This window comes from Schistocerca piceifrons, chromosome 3 (assembly GCF_021461385.2).
Source record: "Schistocerca piceifrons isolate TAMUIC-IGC-003096 chromosome 3, iqSchPice1.1, whole genome shotgun sequence".
In the NCBI taxonomy this organism is placed as follows: Eukaryota; Metazoa; Arthropoda; class Insecta; order Orthoptera; family Acrididae; genus Schistocerca; species Schistocerca piceifrons.
The window spans coordinates 446,810,627-446,826,643 of NC_060140.1; the positions used below are offsets into that span (position 1 = coordinate 446,810,627).

The 16,017-nt window shown below is 44.1% G+C and overlaps 1 protein-coding gene across 1 annotated transcript in view; it reads right to left on the bottom strand.

The window, feature by feature from the left end:
* The window catches only part of LOC124788734, a 31,812-nt gene extending 16,254 nt beyond the window's left edge, over positions 1 to 15,558 (bottom strand). The window contains exon 1 of the mRNA XM_047256017.1: positions 15,504 to 15,558. Within this exon, the coding sequence (XP_047111973.1) occupies positions 15,504 to 15,542 (39 nt within the window). The 5' untranslated portion in view covers positions 15,543 to 15,558. The remainder of the gene's footprint in view (positions 1 to 15,503) is intronic.
* Between the last annotated feature and the right edge of the window lie 459 nt (positions 15,559 to 16,017).

Sequence of the window (16,017 nt, forward strand, 5' to 3'; positions counted from 1 at the left end):
ATTTTCTAAACACGATAAACGATAAAGAAGCACAGAATTCTACACCTAAAAAATGAAACATCTCCCTGCTGCGTATAGTAAAACTAGAGAAGTGGCAGATCACACGGATCATCGAGTGTTCTTGGGGTGGGCTCAGAAAAATTTTTTCGCAAGGTCCCCCTATCCATTCTCAATGCGCTGAGGTCTGGTGCTGGAAGCCAGTCGAGAAAAAAAATTCCATTCCGTTCTGCAAACCACTTTCGAATATGATATGTTCGCTGGACACATGCTACTGTAAACAGATGCACCCCTTAGGATATTCACTGCCTGAGAAGAAGAGTGAAGTAACCAGAAGACACGGTCGCATGTCATTGTGGCTTCGCGTACCTAAACACCTACGTAAACGGTTAGAGTTACAGTTCTCTGTCATAGATATAATGGCCACCAGAGTACATTAGTGCTGTTCATTTTAAATGGATCCTGGTAGGATGTATAAGGGGCGTGAAGAGGATGAAATGTTGAGTGATCACACTGTAGGACGCGAAGAAGCCACGTACCCGTGTGAGAACGTGTATCAGTCTTAAAAGCGGCTCGGGATGGGTATCCCTTTGGCTGACTGGTCGAAACGTACAGTATCCAGATTTTTGGGGCACAGGGATGTGACAGTGGCCCAGTAAGGACCACATAGGAACGCGAGGGCAAGCATACTCGTCGCCAAAGTACCGGTCGTCCGTGTCTGCCCACCGCAATGGAGGCTCGCCATATTGGGCACCAAGCACAGACGGATGCCATAATCCTTGACTTCCGGCAAGCGTTTGACTCGGTGCCTCACTGCAGACTCCTAACTAAGGTACGAGCATCTGGGATTGGTTCCCAAACATGTGAGTGGCTCGAAGACTTCTGAAGTAACAGAACCCAGTCCGTTGTCCTCGATGGTGAGTGTTCATCGGAGGTGAGGGTATCATTTGGAGTGCCTCAGGGAAGTGTGGTAGGTCCGCTCTTGTTTTCTATCTACATAAATGAGTGAATAGCAATGTGCGGCTGTTTGCTGATGATGCTGTGGTGTACGGGAAGGTACGGCGTTGAGTGACTGTAGGAGGATACGAGATGACTTGGACAGTATTCGTGATTGGTGTAAACAATGGCAGCTAACTCTAAATATAGATAAATGTAAATTAATGCAGATGAATAGGAAAAAGAATCCCGTAATGTTTGAATACTCCATTAGTAGCGTAGCGCTTGACACAGTCACGTAGTCACGTCGGTTAAATATTTGGGCGTAACATTGCAGAGCGATATGAAGTGGGACAAGCATGTAATTGCAGTTGTGGGGAAGGCGGATAGTCGTCTTCGGTTCATTGGTAGAATTTTGGGAAGATGTGGTTCATCTATAAAGGAGACCGCTTATAAAACACTAATACGACCGATTCTTGAATACTGCTCGAGCGTTTGGGATCCCTATCAGGTCGGATTGAGGGAGGACATAGAAGCAATTCAGAGGCGGGCTGCTAGATTTGTTACTGGTAGGTTTGATCATCACGCGAGTGTTACGGAAATGCTTCAGGAACTCGGGTGGGAGTCTCTGGAGGAAAGGAGGCGTTCTTTTCGTGAATCGCTACTGAGGAAATTTAGAGAACCAGCATTTGAGGCTGACTGCAGTATAGTTTTACTGCCGCCAACTTATATTTCGCGGAAAGACCACAAAGATAAGAGAGATTAGGGCTCGTACAGAGTCATATAGGCAGTCATTTTTCCCTCGTTCTGTTTGGGAGTGGAACAGGGAGAGGAGATGCTAGTTGTGGTACGAGGTACCCTCCGCCACGCACCGTATGGTGGAATGCGGAGTATGTATGTAGATGTAGATGTAGATGCACATCATAACCTCTTCACATGTGCACCTGCCATCCGAGAACCAAGTAATGAACTCCCTGGAACTTAGTGTGTCAGCCTGAAACATTGGTCAGAAACTAGCAGCAGCCATATCGCGAAATGCATAGGCTGATGTTAAGTCCACAACGCAAACAGATGCTTGGAGAGTGGTGTCACGACTGGGAACCATGGACTTCTCAAGAGTGACATCGCACTGTGTTCAACAATGAATTGCGGTTCTGTGCTAATCCGATGACCATCGTCGACGGGTATGACGGTGACCTGGGGAAAAATCTCGTCCTTCCAATGTTTTGAAGAGGCAGAGCAGGTATTACTTCACGTCACGGTTGGTAGTGACCGAGGGAACTCTGATGGCAAAACAATACGTAACGGATATCCTGCATCCTGACGTGTTACCTCTCATGTGACAGTATGGTAGTGTCATTTTTCAACAGGATAATGTTCATCCACATACAGTACGTGTTTCCATGAAATATCTGTGTGAAGCCGAGGTACTAAACTTGTCATTAGCAAGATTGCCAGAAATGTTCCCGACAGAGCATGTGTGAGACCAACTCGGACGTCAGCGCCGGTATCCAGACATCAAGGAACGAATTACAACAGTTGTGAGCGGGCCAGCTTGCCTCAGAACTATAAACCGAAACAGTGCATGCATCCAGGCCAGAGGTGGTGCATCGACATAATGATAATTGTTCTAATACGGCCAAGCTCTTCGTAATTTTGTCTCGATTTTGTAATCACTGGTATAACATAACATACCCTCTCAGTACATGAAGTTTCAGTTCTTTTCTTTCTTCCCTTCTCGTTGTTTTACTTTTTTTGTCAAGAAGCGTAGTTGGGGAACAGATGGAAGCATAACATTACCAATTACGTGAGTATAATAACCAGCTGCACTTGAACCCAACCAGCCCGAAGGTATCACCGACACACGGCCACTGAGATATGTTACACGGGGGTACTGGAGGTCGAAACAGACAGCCTGCGGCCTAGATACATGTGCTGAACATTAAATTCTCTGTGTAAAACAGTGATTAGTCAGGAAATATTACTTTCGCCCAGTCGTGATGTATATTTCACTCAGAAAAAGTTAATCGGTAGAGTCTATAATCATCATGAAACTTCCCGTTGACAGTCGCGCATTTGCTCTATAGTGAAGCCTTCTGAAATTCGGGCTGAACTGTGTCCACCGACCTGGGAAACGCAAAAGTATGGTTCAACTGCAATGTGTTAAAAAGTTTCTGCAGTGGTGTATTCACAAGTTCAATATCGTGTACTGGTGTTGTTACACGCCAGCTTCAAGTTTCCGCAATCCTACTTTTTTCTGCAGTATTCGTCTTTTCAGAGTGTAATCAGGAAGGTATGCTCCAGCCCCCAACACTGTCACATTATCTACTTGCACAAGAACAATGACACTGTCACGAATAGCCCGTTGACGATGAAACATCGCTCATGAACAAAAAGGTAGGACTCAGAGTGAAGTGGTCGAGTATCTCAGTTCGAAGCGTGTACCGTCGTTGTCTGTTATATAATAATTATAATAGCCTTCCGGTGTGGCCGAGCGGTTCTAGGCGCTTCGGTCTGGAACCGCGAGACCGCTACGGTCGTAGGTCCGAATCCTGCCTCGGGTATGGGTGTGTGTGAAGTCCTTAGGTTAGTTATGTTTAAGTAGTTCTAAGTTCTACGGGACTGATGACCTCCGGTGATAAGTCCTATAGTGCTCAGAGCCATTTGAACCATTTGAATAATTATAATATCATTACAGTAATACAGGTCAGATAAAGCAAATTCATAAAGCATTTCATTTGTTACTATCACTCAGGCATTAACTAATTACGTATAGATGCTTTTTCATAAATATAATCCAAGTACTTACAGTCTAACGTAGAAGTGAATCTTTTCCCTTTACAAAGAAAGCCTACAGATTGATCATTCAGCTACAAATTGTGAGCTATATTTCAAATGGTTCAAATGGCTCTAAGCACCTTGGGACTTAACATGTGATGTCATCAGTCCCCTAGTCTTAGAACTACTTAAACCTAACTAACCTAAAAACATCACACACATCCATGCCCGAGGCAGGATTCGAACCTACGACCATAGCAGCTGCGGTGTTCCGGACTGAAGAGCAATATTTCAAGAAGTCACTTCTCTTCCTTGTGTTTTCAATTTTATCCGGAAAAATTACATATTGCATTTCATTCTCACGTGTGCTGTGCCGCATTGCCTGCGATTTTGCACCTCTACATTTCGTACTGGCAAGTGTACATATGGCGGAAAGTTACGTGGCTTAGGAGCAGAAAATATGTTCACGATACGGAAGACAGAGTAACAGATTTGATAGAACCCTCAATAAATTTAATTTGATCTCACTTGTTATTATCTCTACGTTAAAGTTAATCTTCTCATGATCTCACGATATAATGCGGATGATAAAATCTTAATCGTAGAAGAGCTGACGGGTAATCAGCGAAGCAAAGTTACACAAACATCCCATCGAGTTCAGCAGTAAAGGTCAGAAAATGACGAATACACTGAGGTGACAAACGTCATGGGATGCCTCCTGATATAGTACCGGACCTCCTTTTGTCTGGCATAGTGAAGCAACTCAACGTGGGATGGACTCAACAAGTCGTTCGAAATTCCGTGTAGAAAAACTGAGCCATGCTGCCTCTATAGCCGTCCATAAGTGCGAAAGTGTTGTAAGGATTTTGTACAGGATTTTGTGCACGAACTGACCTCTTGATCATGCCGCGAAAATATTCGATGAGAGGCACGTCGGACGCTCTGGGTGGCCAGATAATTTACTCGAAGTGTCCACAATGTTGTGACATGGCACTTTGTGATCCATAAAATTTCCATCGTTTTTTGGGAACATGAAGTGCGTAAATGGCTGCAGATGGTCTCCGAGTGTAATCACTCCCAGTCAAAGACCCGATCGTACAGTGCCTTCTTGACATCTTGAATCCATGGCTTCGTGGGATCAGCGCCACACTCGCACCCTACCATCAGCTCTAACCAACTGCAATCGGATCTCATCTGAGGAGACCACGGTTTTCCAGTCGTGTAGGGTCCAACTGATATGGTCACGAGCTCAGGAGAGGTGCAGCAGGCGATGTCGTTCTGTTAACAAAGGCGCTAACATAGGTCCTCTGCTGACGTAGCCCATTAACACCAAATTTCTCCGCATTGTCAAAAAAAAAAAAGGTTGAAATGGCTCTGAGCACTATGGGACTTAACATCTGTGGCCATCAGTCCTCTAGAACTTAGAACTACTTAAACCTAACTAACCTAAGGACATCACAGACATCCATGCCCGAGGCAGGATTCGAACCTGCAACCGTAGCGGTCACGCAGTTCCAGACTGAAGCGCCTAGAACCGCACGGCCACACCGGCCGGCCTCCGCATTGTCCTGACGGACACGTTCATCGTACGTCCCACATCTTTTTCTGCGGTTATTTCACCTAGTATAGCTCTTTTGTTAGCACTGATAACTCTACGCAATTGCCGCTGCTATTGGTCGTTAAGTGAAGGCTGCCGGACACTGCGTTGCACGTGGTGAAAGGTAATGCCTCAAGTGTTGTATTCTCAGCACACTCTTGCCGCTGTGGAACTCTGAATACTGAATTCCCTAATGATTTTCCGAAATGGAATGTCCCATGCGTCTAGCTCCAACTATCATTCGGCGTTGAAAGTCTATTAATTCCCGTCGTGCGGCCCGAATCACGTTGGAAACCTTTTCATATGAATCAACTGAGTACACATGACAGCTTCACCACTGCATTGAAGTTTTTTTAACTTGTGTACGCGGTACTACAGCCATCCGTGTGTGCGCATTTCGGTATCCCATGACTTTGTTTCACCTCAGTGTATACAACATATGTGCAAATACTGCATACTGGAAAATGGTTGAACGGTGAATATCACAGTGGACCCGATGGAGGAAATGCAGAACAAGCAGATACACCGCATAAAGTAGCAGTGATTGTTTGGCATAGAAAACAAGAAGAAGCTACACGAAAATAATGGAACAAAAGAAATGTGAGATCAAATCATTATATCATGCAACCTTTTTCCTACAGAAGCTACGGTGTTTTCAGACGGATAAAGGAGCATTTTAATTTTCACCGAGCGAGGTGGCGCAGTGGTTTGCACACTGGACTCACATTCGGTGAGGGGGGGGGGGGGGGGGGGGGACGGTTACAATCCGCATCCGACCATCCTGATTTAGGTTTTCCTTCATTTCCCTAAATGGCTTCCGGGAAATTCTGGAAGGACACTGCCGATTTCCTTCCATATCCTTGAAACAATCCGAGCTTGTGGTCCGTCACTGATGGCCTCGTTGTCCACCGTACGTTAAACAATAATCTTTCTTCCTTCATTTCCAATTTGGAATGTGGTCCTTATCATAATCGACTGTCGGTTATGTGCATGTAGTCTCCCACAAGTTGTGTACAAAAACTCGCTATTTTATCAAACTGATTAAAAAATACGTTATCTGAAAAAACAGCCATGGAAGGTAAATAAAAAGAAATCGTGGTCAGACATAAATATCTAGATGAGATCACTTGTGTCGTGAATGAATTTCAGGCGAAAATTAACCAACCATGCAAAAAAAAAAAAAAAAAAAAAAAAAATGGTTCAAATGGCTTTGAGCACTATGGGAATTCACATCTGTGGTCATCAGTCCCCTAGAACTTAGAACTACTTAAACCTAACTAACCTAAGGACATCACACACATCCATGCCCGATGCAGGACTCGAACCTGCGACCGTAGCGGTCACGCGGTTCCAGACTGAAGTGCCCGCATGGCCACACCGGCCGGCAACCAGCCATGCACAGCGATGATGAAAGCACATAATTTGAATAGAAAATTCTTTACCTGGGAAATATAAATCAAGTGCCCTTTAGTATCAGTAACAAAATAAAACAAGAGACACCAAATTCGAATATCGGTGCTGTATAGAGGTTTAATTCCACAGCTTTGATTGTGGCTGGAATGGCACCAGCTCATATATTTCTGCTAATTTAATAGACTTATGAAGCTACTTTAGGTTGGATCTGAAGGTATTACTTTTCGTGGAATCGTGAAGATGATTATACATGACATCATGGAGAATCGCAAAGGTTTTCTGTGGAGGATATGGTAGATAATTTTTAAAATGCTAACACGTAACTATCTCAAACACAACCATGTTCTCTTTTTGCTTTCCAATTTAGAATTCTAGGCAAGCACACAGCTGAGCCTTTCATTAAAATGCAAGATAATAGAAAACTTCAGGCATCAAAATTTTGTTGCAAGACGACATTAGGTGAGGAAATCATTAAAAGGTTTAGTTTTATCAGCAACGTAACCTGCATATAAGAAGGATGCATTCGATCTGTAAAAGAGGATATTGAACACTACAAGGCGAGACACCAGAACAGGATGGCATGTGTTTTGTCATAATTTAAGACACATTTGCATTCTGCATCCAATACGAGTATCCCTGTTACTCGTCTGATTAGACCATAGATTATCCCTCCTATAACCCAGTATCGTTCGTGAACAAACTGTGTTTAGTGGTAGAATACTAATCACTTTCGTTTCCCGTGCGAGTGGCGATTGGTAGAGACAGCATTTTCTACCAAGGAATGAGATTCTACAATAAGATGTCCAAGGAGAATTGCATTTTAATTTTTTTAGTAATCTGTTTAAACGCATGTTACATTCTATACCGTGAAGATTTACGTAGATAACACAGACTTGGCGTTTGGTAAAAATGTAATACAAGAAATTTATAATGAGAATAATAATAAAAAATTTGCAGTTTTTTCTTTAATTTTTACAGTGTCTGTTCCTTCAGGCATGCATGTCTGTTGCAACAGACAATATAAAAATTAAACCAATATTCCAAACGCCTGATGGGCGAGAACGACGATAATGGCACTGATCCTAATGTCATGTATTCTCATTGTCATCTTATGGGATTCACTTAATGTGGGAGCATTGAGGGATGTAGACACTGAGTGGCATATGAAAGTTTAGATTGGTCAGCAGAGTGGCCACTGATAGCCGAGGTGTCTCACTCGCGGCCCATTGCTGAGCCTATGTTGACTTGCGGTGCGGTGCGGTGCGTGATGTAGCGACCTGGTTACATAAGCAAGTGTTACTATACTTGTACACTGCGTTCCTAGAGCAGCCATCTAGCTTATAAGTGGTGGCACTTTCTGTTCATCGGCTCTGTGTACTGCTCATGAAGCAGAGGTACCGCTTCGTAACTATAAATCATTTTTATCGATTCGACCGGGAGAAGTACTTTGGTAAGAATACAAGGCATGTACAAACTACGGCTTTGGCAATTCATGACTGGCTGCGTGTTAATTTAAGTATTTCTGGTGCTAATACTGAGTTCATCAAATAAATAGTGAGAAATAGTTTGTTTTTGCTAAATTGCACGGTTCTGTTGCGGTAGACAGAATATTACTGAAACCCAGGGCAACTTTGAATTCCGTCATCGTGATGATTCTCTCAGTACCGTTGACATACACTTAGCAGCCAAAACGTTATGACCACTGGGCACTGCAAAGGGTGGATGCCACCTGGCGGCGTTGTGGGCACGTGACTCAACAGAAAGCCATGTGAGCGGAGCAAAGACGGATGGGGAATTACCTTAGCGAAGATAAGCGCTGAAAATGGAGAAATCCACTGAAATAAGCGACTTTGCCAAAGAACAGATTTTTACTACGCAGAACCAGCGAACGAATACCTCTAAAACAGCGATGCTGGTCGAATGCTCACGTGTTCCTGTCATTAGAATCTACGGAAAGTGGTAGAAGGGCAGTGATGCTACCATTAGGCGTTTAGTGGTTTGACGTCCACGGCTCTACACAGAGTGTGGGGTCTGGAGGCTTGACTGCTGTGTAATCTAGGATAGATGGCGATCTGTGGCACCAATGGCGAAAGAGCACAGCGCTAATGGGCACACATGTATTTCAGAGCTCAGGAATCAGCGCACACTGTTGAACAAGGGGCTCCGCAGCAGATGACGCTGCGCGTTCACATGTTGGTTCAACGACTTCGTTACTTACGGCTGCAGTGGACTCGGGATCATTGAGATCGGACATTGTATCCCTGGAAACGTGTCGGCTCGCCGGACGAATCACATTTTTGCTTCACCAGGCCGATGGTCGTCTCCACAAACTCCGTCATGCAGGCGAACGGCGGCTCGAAACGTGCACCGCGCCACGGAAGCAGGCTGGTGGGGGTAGTATTAAGGTATGAGAGACATTCCCTGCGCTTGCATGGGATCTGTGGCACTTATCTAACACACCATGTCAGCTGTAGACCACCTGCATCACTTCATGCTTGATGTCTTCCCTAACGCCGATGTCATCTTTCAACAGTGTAACTGTCCGTGTCTCGAAGCCAGAATGATGCTACAGTGGTTCGAGGAGCATGATAGTGAAATTACTTTAATGTCATTCGCCTGATGTGAATCCGATAGTTCCGTTTGCGCCGCTATCGAGCGCCATCATTGCGGTTAGTCGGTTGGTTGGTTTGAGAAAGGGGACCGACCACACAATGAGGTTCTTGGTCCCATCGGATTAGGGAAGGATGAGGGAGGAATTCGGCCGTGCTATTTCAAAGGAACCATCCCGACATTTGGTTGAAGCGATTTAGGGAAATCATAGAAAACCTAAAGCCGGCCGAAGTGGCCGTGCGTTTCTAGGCGCTGCAGTCTGGAACCGCGAGACCGCTACGGTCGCAGGTTAGAATCCTGCCTCGGGCATGGATGTGTGTGATGTTCTTAGGTTAGTTAGGTTTAACTAGTTCTAAGTTCTAGGGGACTCATGACCTCAGAAGTCGAGTCCCATAGTGCTCAGAGCCATTTGAACCATAGAAAACCTAAAACAGGATGGCCGGACGCGGGTTAGAACCGTCGTCCTCCCGAATGCGAGTCCAGTGTGCCGACCACGGCGCCACCTCGATCGGTCAGTTATATACAGGGAATTACATGAATTATGTGTACACACCTGGTGCCACGAAACTCCACAAATCTACCAACGAACTGTAGAATCGATGATACCCAGAATCGGCACAGATACCTAGAAAACAGAAGTCCGACAACATTACATTGATACAGGGTTGATCCGAAATGGAAACGGGAAAGCATGAGGAAACGGTTGTTCCCCAGTCCCAACAATCATACATGGCGAGCCCCTTGAGCCGTCCACAGCAGGATTGTTAACATCAACCGATGCAGGAAACAACACGTCAGGAAACAACACAAGAACAGCTGAGAGAAACTCAAGCAGCTACTGAAACATGTAAACAGGGAAGTACAGTTTGCCACAGAATACAAAAAACTCTCAGGAAAGGGCGCGGAGGTAAGGAACAACAACCAGAAGGCTACAAAACCTCAAGTTGTTGCGAAGATACCACGCGAGAAAGTCAAATAGAGTCGAAATGTGACAAGTAGAAAAAGTAGGAAAAATTCGGAAAGAGAATACGAAGATGACGAGAATGGAGGAACAGAAAGTGAACCTACTGGGAATGACTCTGGTTCAGAAATTAAATTGGGGCATAACAAGGAAAATGAAAACTGAAAAATAAGTTTGCAATGGACAGTACTATAGTGCTGACTCTCCTGAAGCTTCGATGTTACAATGAAAGTAGATTAGCTGCAGTAACAATCATTGGCAACGACACGCCTGTAAAATGTAGAAAACAACTTAACCTGGTCACAGGATCTTGAATTGTTGGACGTGAGCATGCAGTCATTTCAAATAGCGACTGTCAACATCAATCGAATTCAATCAGACGTAAAATTAAAATTGGTAACCCTTTATTTATATTCTTAGGATGTAGACGTAGTTCTTGGCCAAGAAGTGATCACACCAAATATTTATGACGTATTTGAATTTGATGAGATACTCAGTATTGGTGAAGTATCTGGAACGCCGATTCTATACAGAAAGGGTGGTATATAATGTGTGGTTCAAGCGTACGTAGAGTCAGGAAGAGGCATTGCTGCCCTGCCATGGGGATGTGCGCCTTCTCACCATATGCGCTTCAACGAGTACAGATGGTAGGAGAGCGAGAAGTGAGTTATTTCGACACGAAATCAGAGTCATTACTGATGTATGTTACATATATACTGAGTGATCAAAAGTATCCGGACACTTCCCTAAACCTACGTTTATCATATTAGGTGGATTGTGCTGCTCCATATCAGCGACCTCAGTAGTCATTAGACATCTTGATAGAGCAGTATGGCGAAATCTGCGGAACTCACGGACTTCGAACGTGCGTCAGGTGATTGTGTGTCACTTGTTCCACACACCTGTACCCGAGATTTCCACACTCCTAAACATCCCTATCTCGACAGTTTCCGATGTAATTGTGAATTGGAAACGTGAAGGGACATGTAGAGCACAAATGCGTACAGGCCGACATCGTCTGTTGACTGACAGAGACCGCCGACAATTGAAGAGGGTCGTAATGTGTAGCAGGCAGACATCTATCCAGACTATCACACAGGAATTCCAGACTGCATCAGGATCCACTGCAAGTACTATGACACGCCGGCCTCGGTAGCCGAGCGGTTCTAGGTGCTTCAGTCCGGAACCACGCGGCTGCTACGGTCGCAGGTTGGAATCCTGCCTCGGGCACGGATGTGTGTGACGTCGTTAGGTTAGTTGGGTTTAGTAGCTCTAAGTCTAGGGGACTGACGATCTGAGATGTTAAATCCCATAGTCCTTAGAGCAATTTGAACCATTTTTGAAGTACTATGACAGTTAGGCAGGACGTGTGAAAACTTGGATTTCATGGTCGAGCGGCTGCTCATAAGCCACACAACACCCGGTAAATGCCAAACGACGCCTCACTTGGTGTAAGGAGAGTAAACATTGGACGATTGAACAGTGAAGAAACGTTGTGTGGAGTGACGAATCAAGGTACACAATGTGGCGATCCGATGGCTGGGTGTGGGTACGGCGAATGCCCGGTGAACGTCGTCTGCCAACGTGTGTAGTACTAACAGTAAAATTCGGAAGCGGTGGTGTTATGGTGTGGTCCTGTTTTCATGGAGGGGACTTGCATCCCTTGTTGTTCCGTGTGGCACTATCACAGTACAGTCCTACACTGATTTTCTAAGCATCTTCTTGCATCTCACTGTTGAAGAGCATTTCGGGGATGGCGACTGCATCTTTCAACACGATCGAGCACCTGTTGATAATGCGCGGCCTGTGGCGGAGTGGTTACAAGGCAATAACATCGCTGTAATGGACTGGCCTCCAGAGAGTCCTGACCTGAATCCTATAGAACACCTTTGGGATGTTTTGGAACGCAGATTCGTGGCAGGCCTCACCGACCGACATCGATACCTCTCCTAAGTACAGCACTCCGTGAAGAATGGGCTGCCATTCCCCAAGAAACCTTCCAGTACCTGACTGAACGTATGCCTGCGAGAGTGGAAGCTACCATCAAGGATAAGGGTGGTCCAACACCACGTTGAATTCCAGCGTTACCGATGGAGTGCACCACGAACTTAAATTTTCAGCCAAGTGTCCGGATATTTTTGATCACATAGTGTAACAGTCGGAGACTTCTATTAAGTGATAGGGAAATAAGATCAGATCATGAGCTGTAAATTCTGCCCATAGTTAAAAACTTTAACAGATGGCTTAGAGCTTTAAGGCACCTGGATGTACCCAGACTTTAATGTTACATGCTACACGTACGTCAATAGCCAGTCTGCCAGTAGACTAAACAGAATTTACTTCTCCAAAGCTACGTTAAATAACCTACGAGATTCTGAGGCCGCTCATCTTTGCCGACCATTGCACTTGCCATGTAACCGTTACGTACACCAGACAGAAAATTTTCTAGGGCGTGGCGCATGGCAGTTGAGTGTGTCGCTACTTGGCGATAACATATTAAGGCAGGAAATTCAAGACATTTGGGAGCATATGTTTCGATAGACGAACAGGCATCGACAAAGAGTGCTGCAGTGGACGGACTGGGCAAAGACGCAAATAAAGAAATGTATCATCCAGTTTGTACAGAATAAATCATACTGGAGGAGAAATACTGTCATCTTACTTTACAATTTCACAAGAACTGTGCGATCGACCGGATGCTCTAAGGCCCCCCCCCCCCCCCTTAAAAAAGAGGAATTAAATAGCAAATAACAGCAGCAGTTCGCGAAAGTTTACCTGTTATTAAAGTACGGGCTCCAGATATCAATGACATCAATCATGAAATTGCATCCTTCTATCACATAATAAGCTTCTAGATTATGATGGAAATGAATATTTTCAACAAAGCACGATCAAGGAATACGCTGTGAAATATTATAAGGATCTCTACTCAGCACCGAATGTAGAAGAGACATCGACAGATTACTTTTTGAACAGTATCACTACGTGTTCTGAATCAAGAGATAACGAAGAACTAATCGCTAGGATAACAAATCAGGATGTCAAACGTATCATCATCGACGCTCCGAAGAGGGAAGCTGCTGGATTACAACGTTTGCCTATCGAATGTTATGAACAGTTTTAGAAGGAAGGAAGGAAGACTGAGTTTAATGTCCTGTGGACACCTAGGTTATGAGAGACGGAGCACAATTTCGGATTGTGTCATGGATGAAGAAGGATATCAACTGTGCCCTTTTAAAGGAACAATTGCGGCATTTGTCTTGAGCGACTTAGAGAAATCACGGAAAACCTAAATCTGGAGGGCTGGACGCGGGTTTGAACCGTTGTCCTCCCGAATGGTTCGAAAATGGTTCAAATGGCTCTGAGCATTATGGGATTTAACAACGGAGGTCATCAGTCCCCTGGAGCTTAGAACTACTTAAGCCTAACTAACCTAAAGACATCACACACATCTATGCCCGAGGCAGGATTCGAACCTGCGACCGTAGCGGTCGCGCGATTTCAGAATGAAACGCCTAGAACCGCTCGGCCGCTCAGGCCGGTTGTCCTCCCGAATGCAAGTCCATTGTGCTAACCTCTGCGCCACCTCGCTCGGTGAACAGTTTTGGGATATGGTAGTTGAGGAACTCACCGAAATGTACGATGAAATCTTAGTAAATATCGTCTTCCTCCGGCAATTTACGAGGGAATCATTATCATATGAAAGACTGCACAGAGTAATAGGACGAAAATTCCCGTCCTCTTACGTTGCTCAACGCCGACTTAAAAAATTTAACAAACGTTATAAACAACAGAGTAAAGCAAGTAATAGGTAAAGTAATTGGACCGTACCAAATATTCTAGACAAATACAGAGGTATAGTAGATTTAACATGGATATACAAAACGAGATTGAATATGCATGACAACATTAACAACAGCTTTTCTAGATTTTAATAAAGGATTTGTCAGGGCTTATCACCAGGTTTTATTTCAAACTATGGGTCAAATAGGTTTTGGTGATCCGCTTACAAAGCTGATAAAAATGCATAACTGAAATAGGATAGAGACTGAAGATTAATGGGCAGCTGACAGCTTCAGTAACGATTAAACAATGTCGCTGCTCGCCACAGCAGTAGAACATTTATTGAAAAAATTTCATAGTACCCTGCAAAGTCTTGAGACACTTAACATAAGAACAGTTTGCCAAGCTTATGCAGATGACGTGAGTGTGATCGTCAGTTCCAGGGAAGACGTTGACACAATCAAACGAATAATAAAGAAGTTTGAAGATGCAACTGGAGCAAAACTTTTGGGAGCGGTTCCAACACATCAAAAATACGGCTTCTAGGTTCCCAAACCGATTACATGGACTAAACCTAGCTACAGCCACGAAAGAGATTAAACGTCTAGGGATCACGCTGACCCATAGTCCAAAGTATATGGTCAAAATGATTTGATAAATGAAACTTTCCGCACTACGGAATCCTATCAAAGATCACATCTAGCGTAATTTTAATTGAACACAGAGAGTAACCTTTCTCCATGCGCACTTATTGTATTTAGTAGAATATAACACATAGCTGCGATATTTCCCATTATAACAAATTAGGAACTACAGAATAATGCTGAAGATTAGGTGGGTAGACCACGTAAGTAATGAGAGGGTACTGAATGTTACGCTGTTTTAAAAAGGCCGACCTGTATTCGGAAGGATGGAGGTTCCAGTCTTCATCTGGCTATTCTAATTCATGTTTTTCGTAGTAAATTACTTCAAGCAAATTTCCACTATATGGACTCAACCTTCTGTCTGTCCTATCTTTGTCCTGTGGGGCCGGCCGAAGTGGCCGTGCGGTTAAAGGCGCTGCAGTCTGGAACCGCAAGACCGCTACGGTCGCAGGTTCGAATCCTGCCTCGGGCATGGATGTTTGTGATGTCTTTAGGTTAGTTAGGTTTAACTAGTTCTAAGTTCTAGGGGACTAATGACCTCAGCAGTTGAGCCCCATAGTGCTCAGAGCCATTTGTCCTGTGGGTATGTAAATATCTGTATATGTCTTTTTTTCTTGTCATGAAATTGTAATATCTTGACATGTTCAGTATCTTTGTTAAAGTGATATGCGGCTCGGCAGAATTACTACTACTACTACTAATGCATCGAACCTCCTCCCACGCATACACACTGACTCAAATACTGGGTCAAGCACATTAACGTAGATAACTCAATATAACTTACGGCAAAAACTTCTAGTCCAACAAACTTTCGTCGTTCCATTATTACGAGCACAGAGCAACACGTTATGTTCGCGAGCCTCACACGTAACTACTGAGATTCTGAGGAAGCTAGTTAACAGATAAAAGGCGGACGCAAACAACAACTCAAGTACTTTTATCAATTTAGTTGCAATCTTTGACCCAGGTATCAGATGTGTTGCCAGTCGGGATTATCTCTATACTGAAGAGAGCATAGACTGATATAAATTAATTGTATTCATTGAACTCTGCTAAAATCCTTGTATTAAGATAACTCGTGTTCTCACACTCCCGTTGTCAGTAGTGGCGATAAAATCTAGACAACAAAGTTCTTTAGAAAGAACAAATAAATCATAGTGTAAGACCATATACAAGTACAAATATATTCTAATAGGTATTTCTGGTGTACACAAAACCTAATTTTACTTTCACAGCATCGTTCAGCATCTCAGAACTACTTCAAAATAAATAGTTTTTCTCATTCGGATTTAACATTT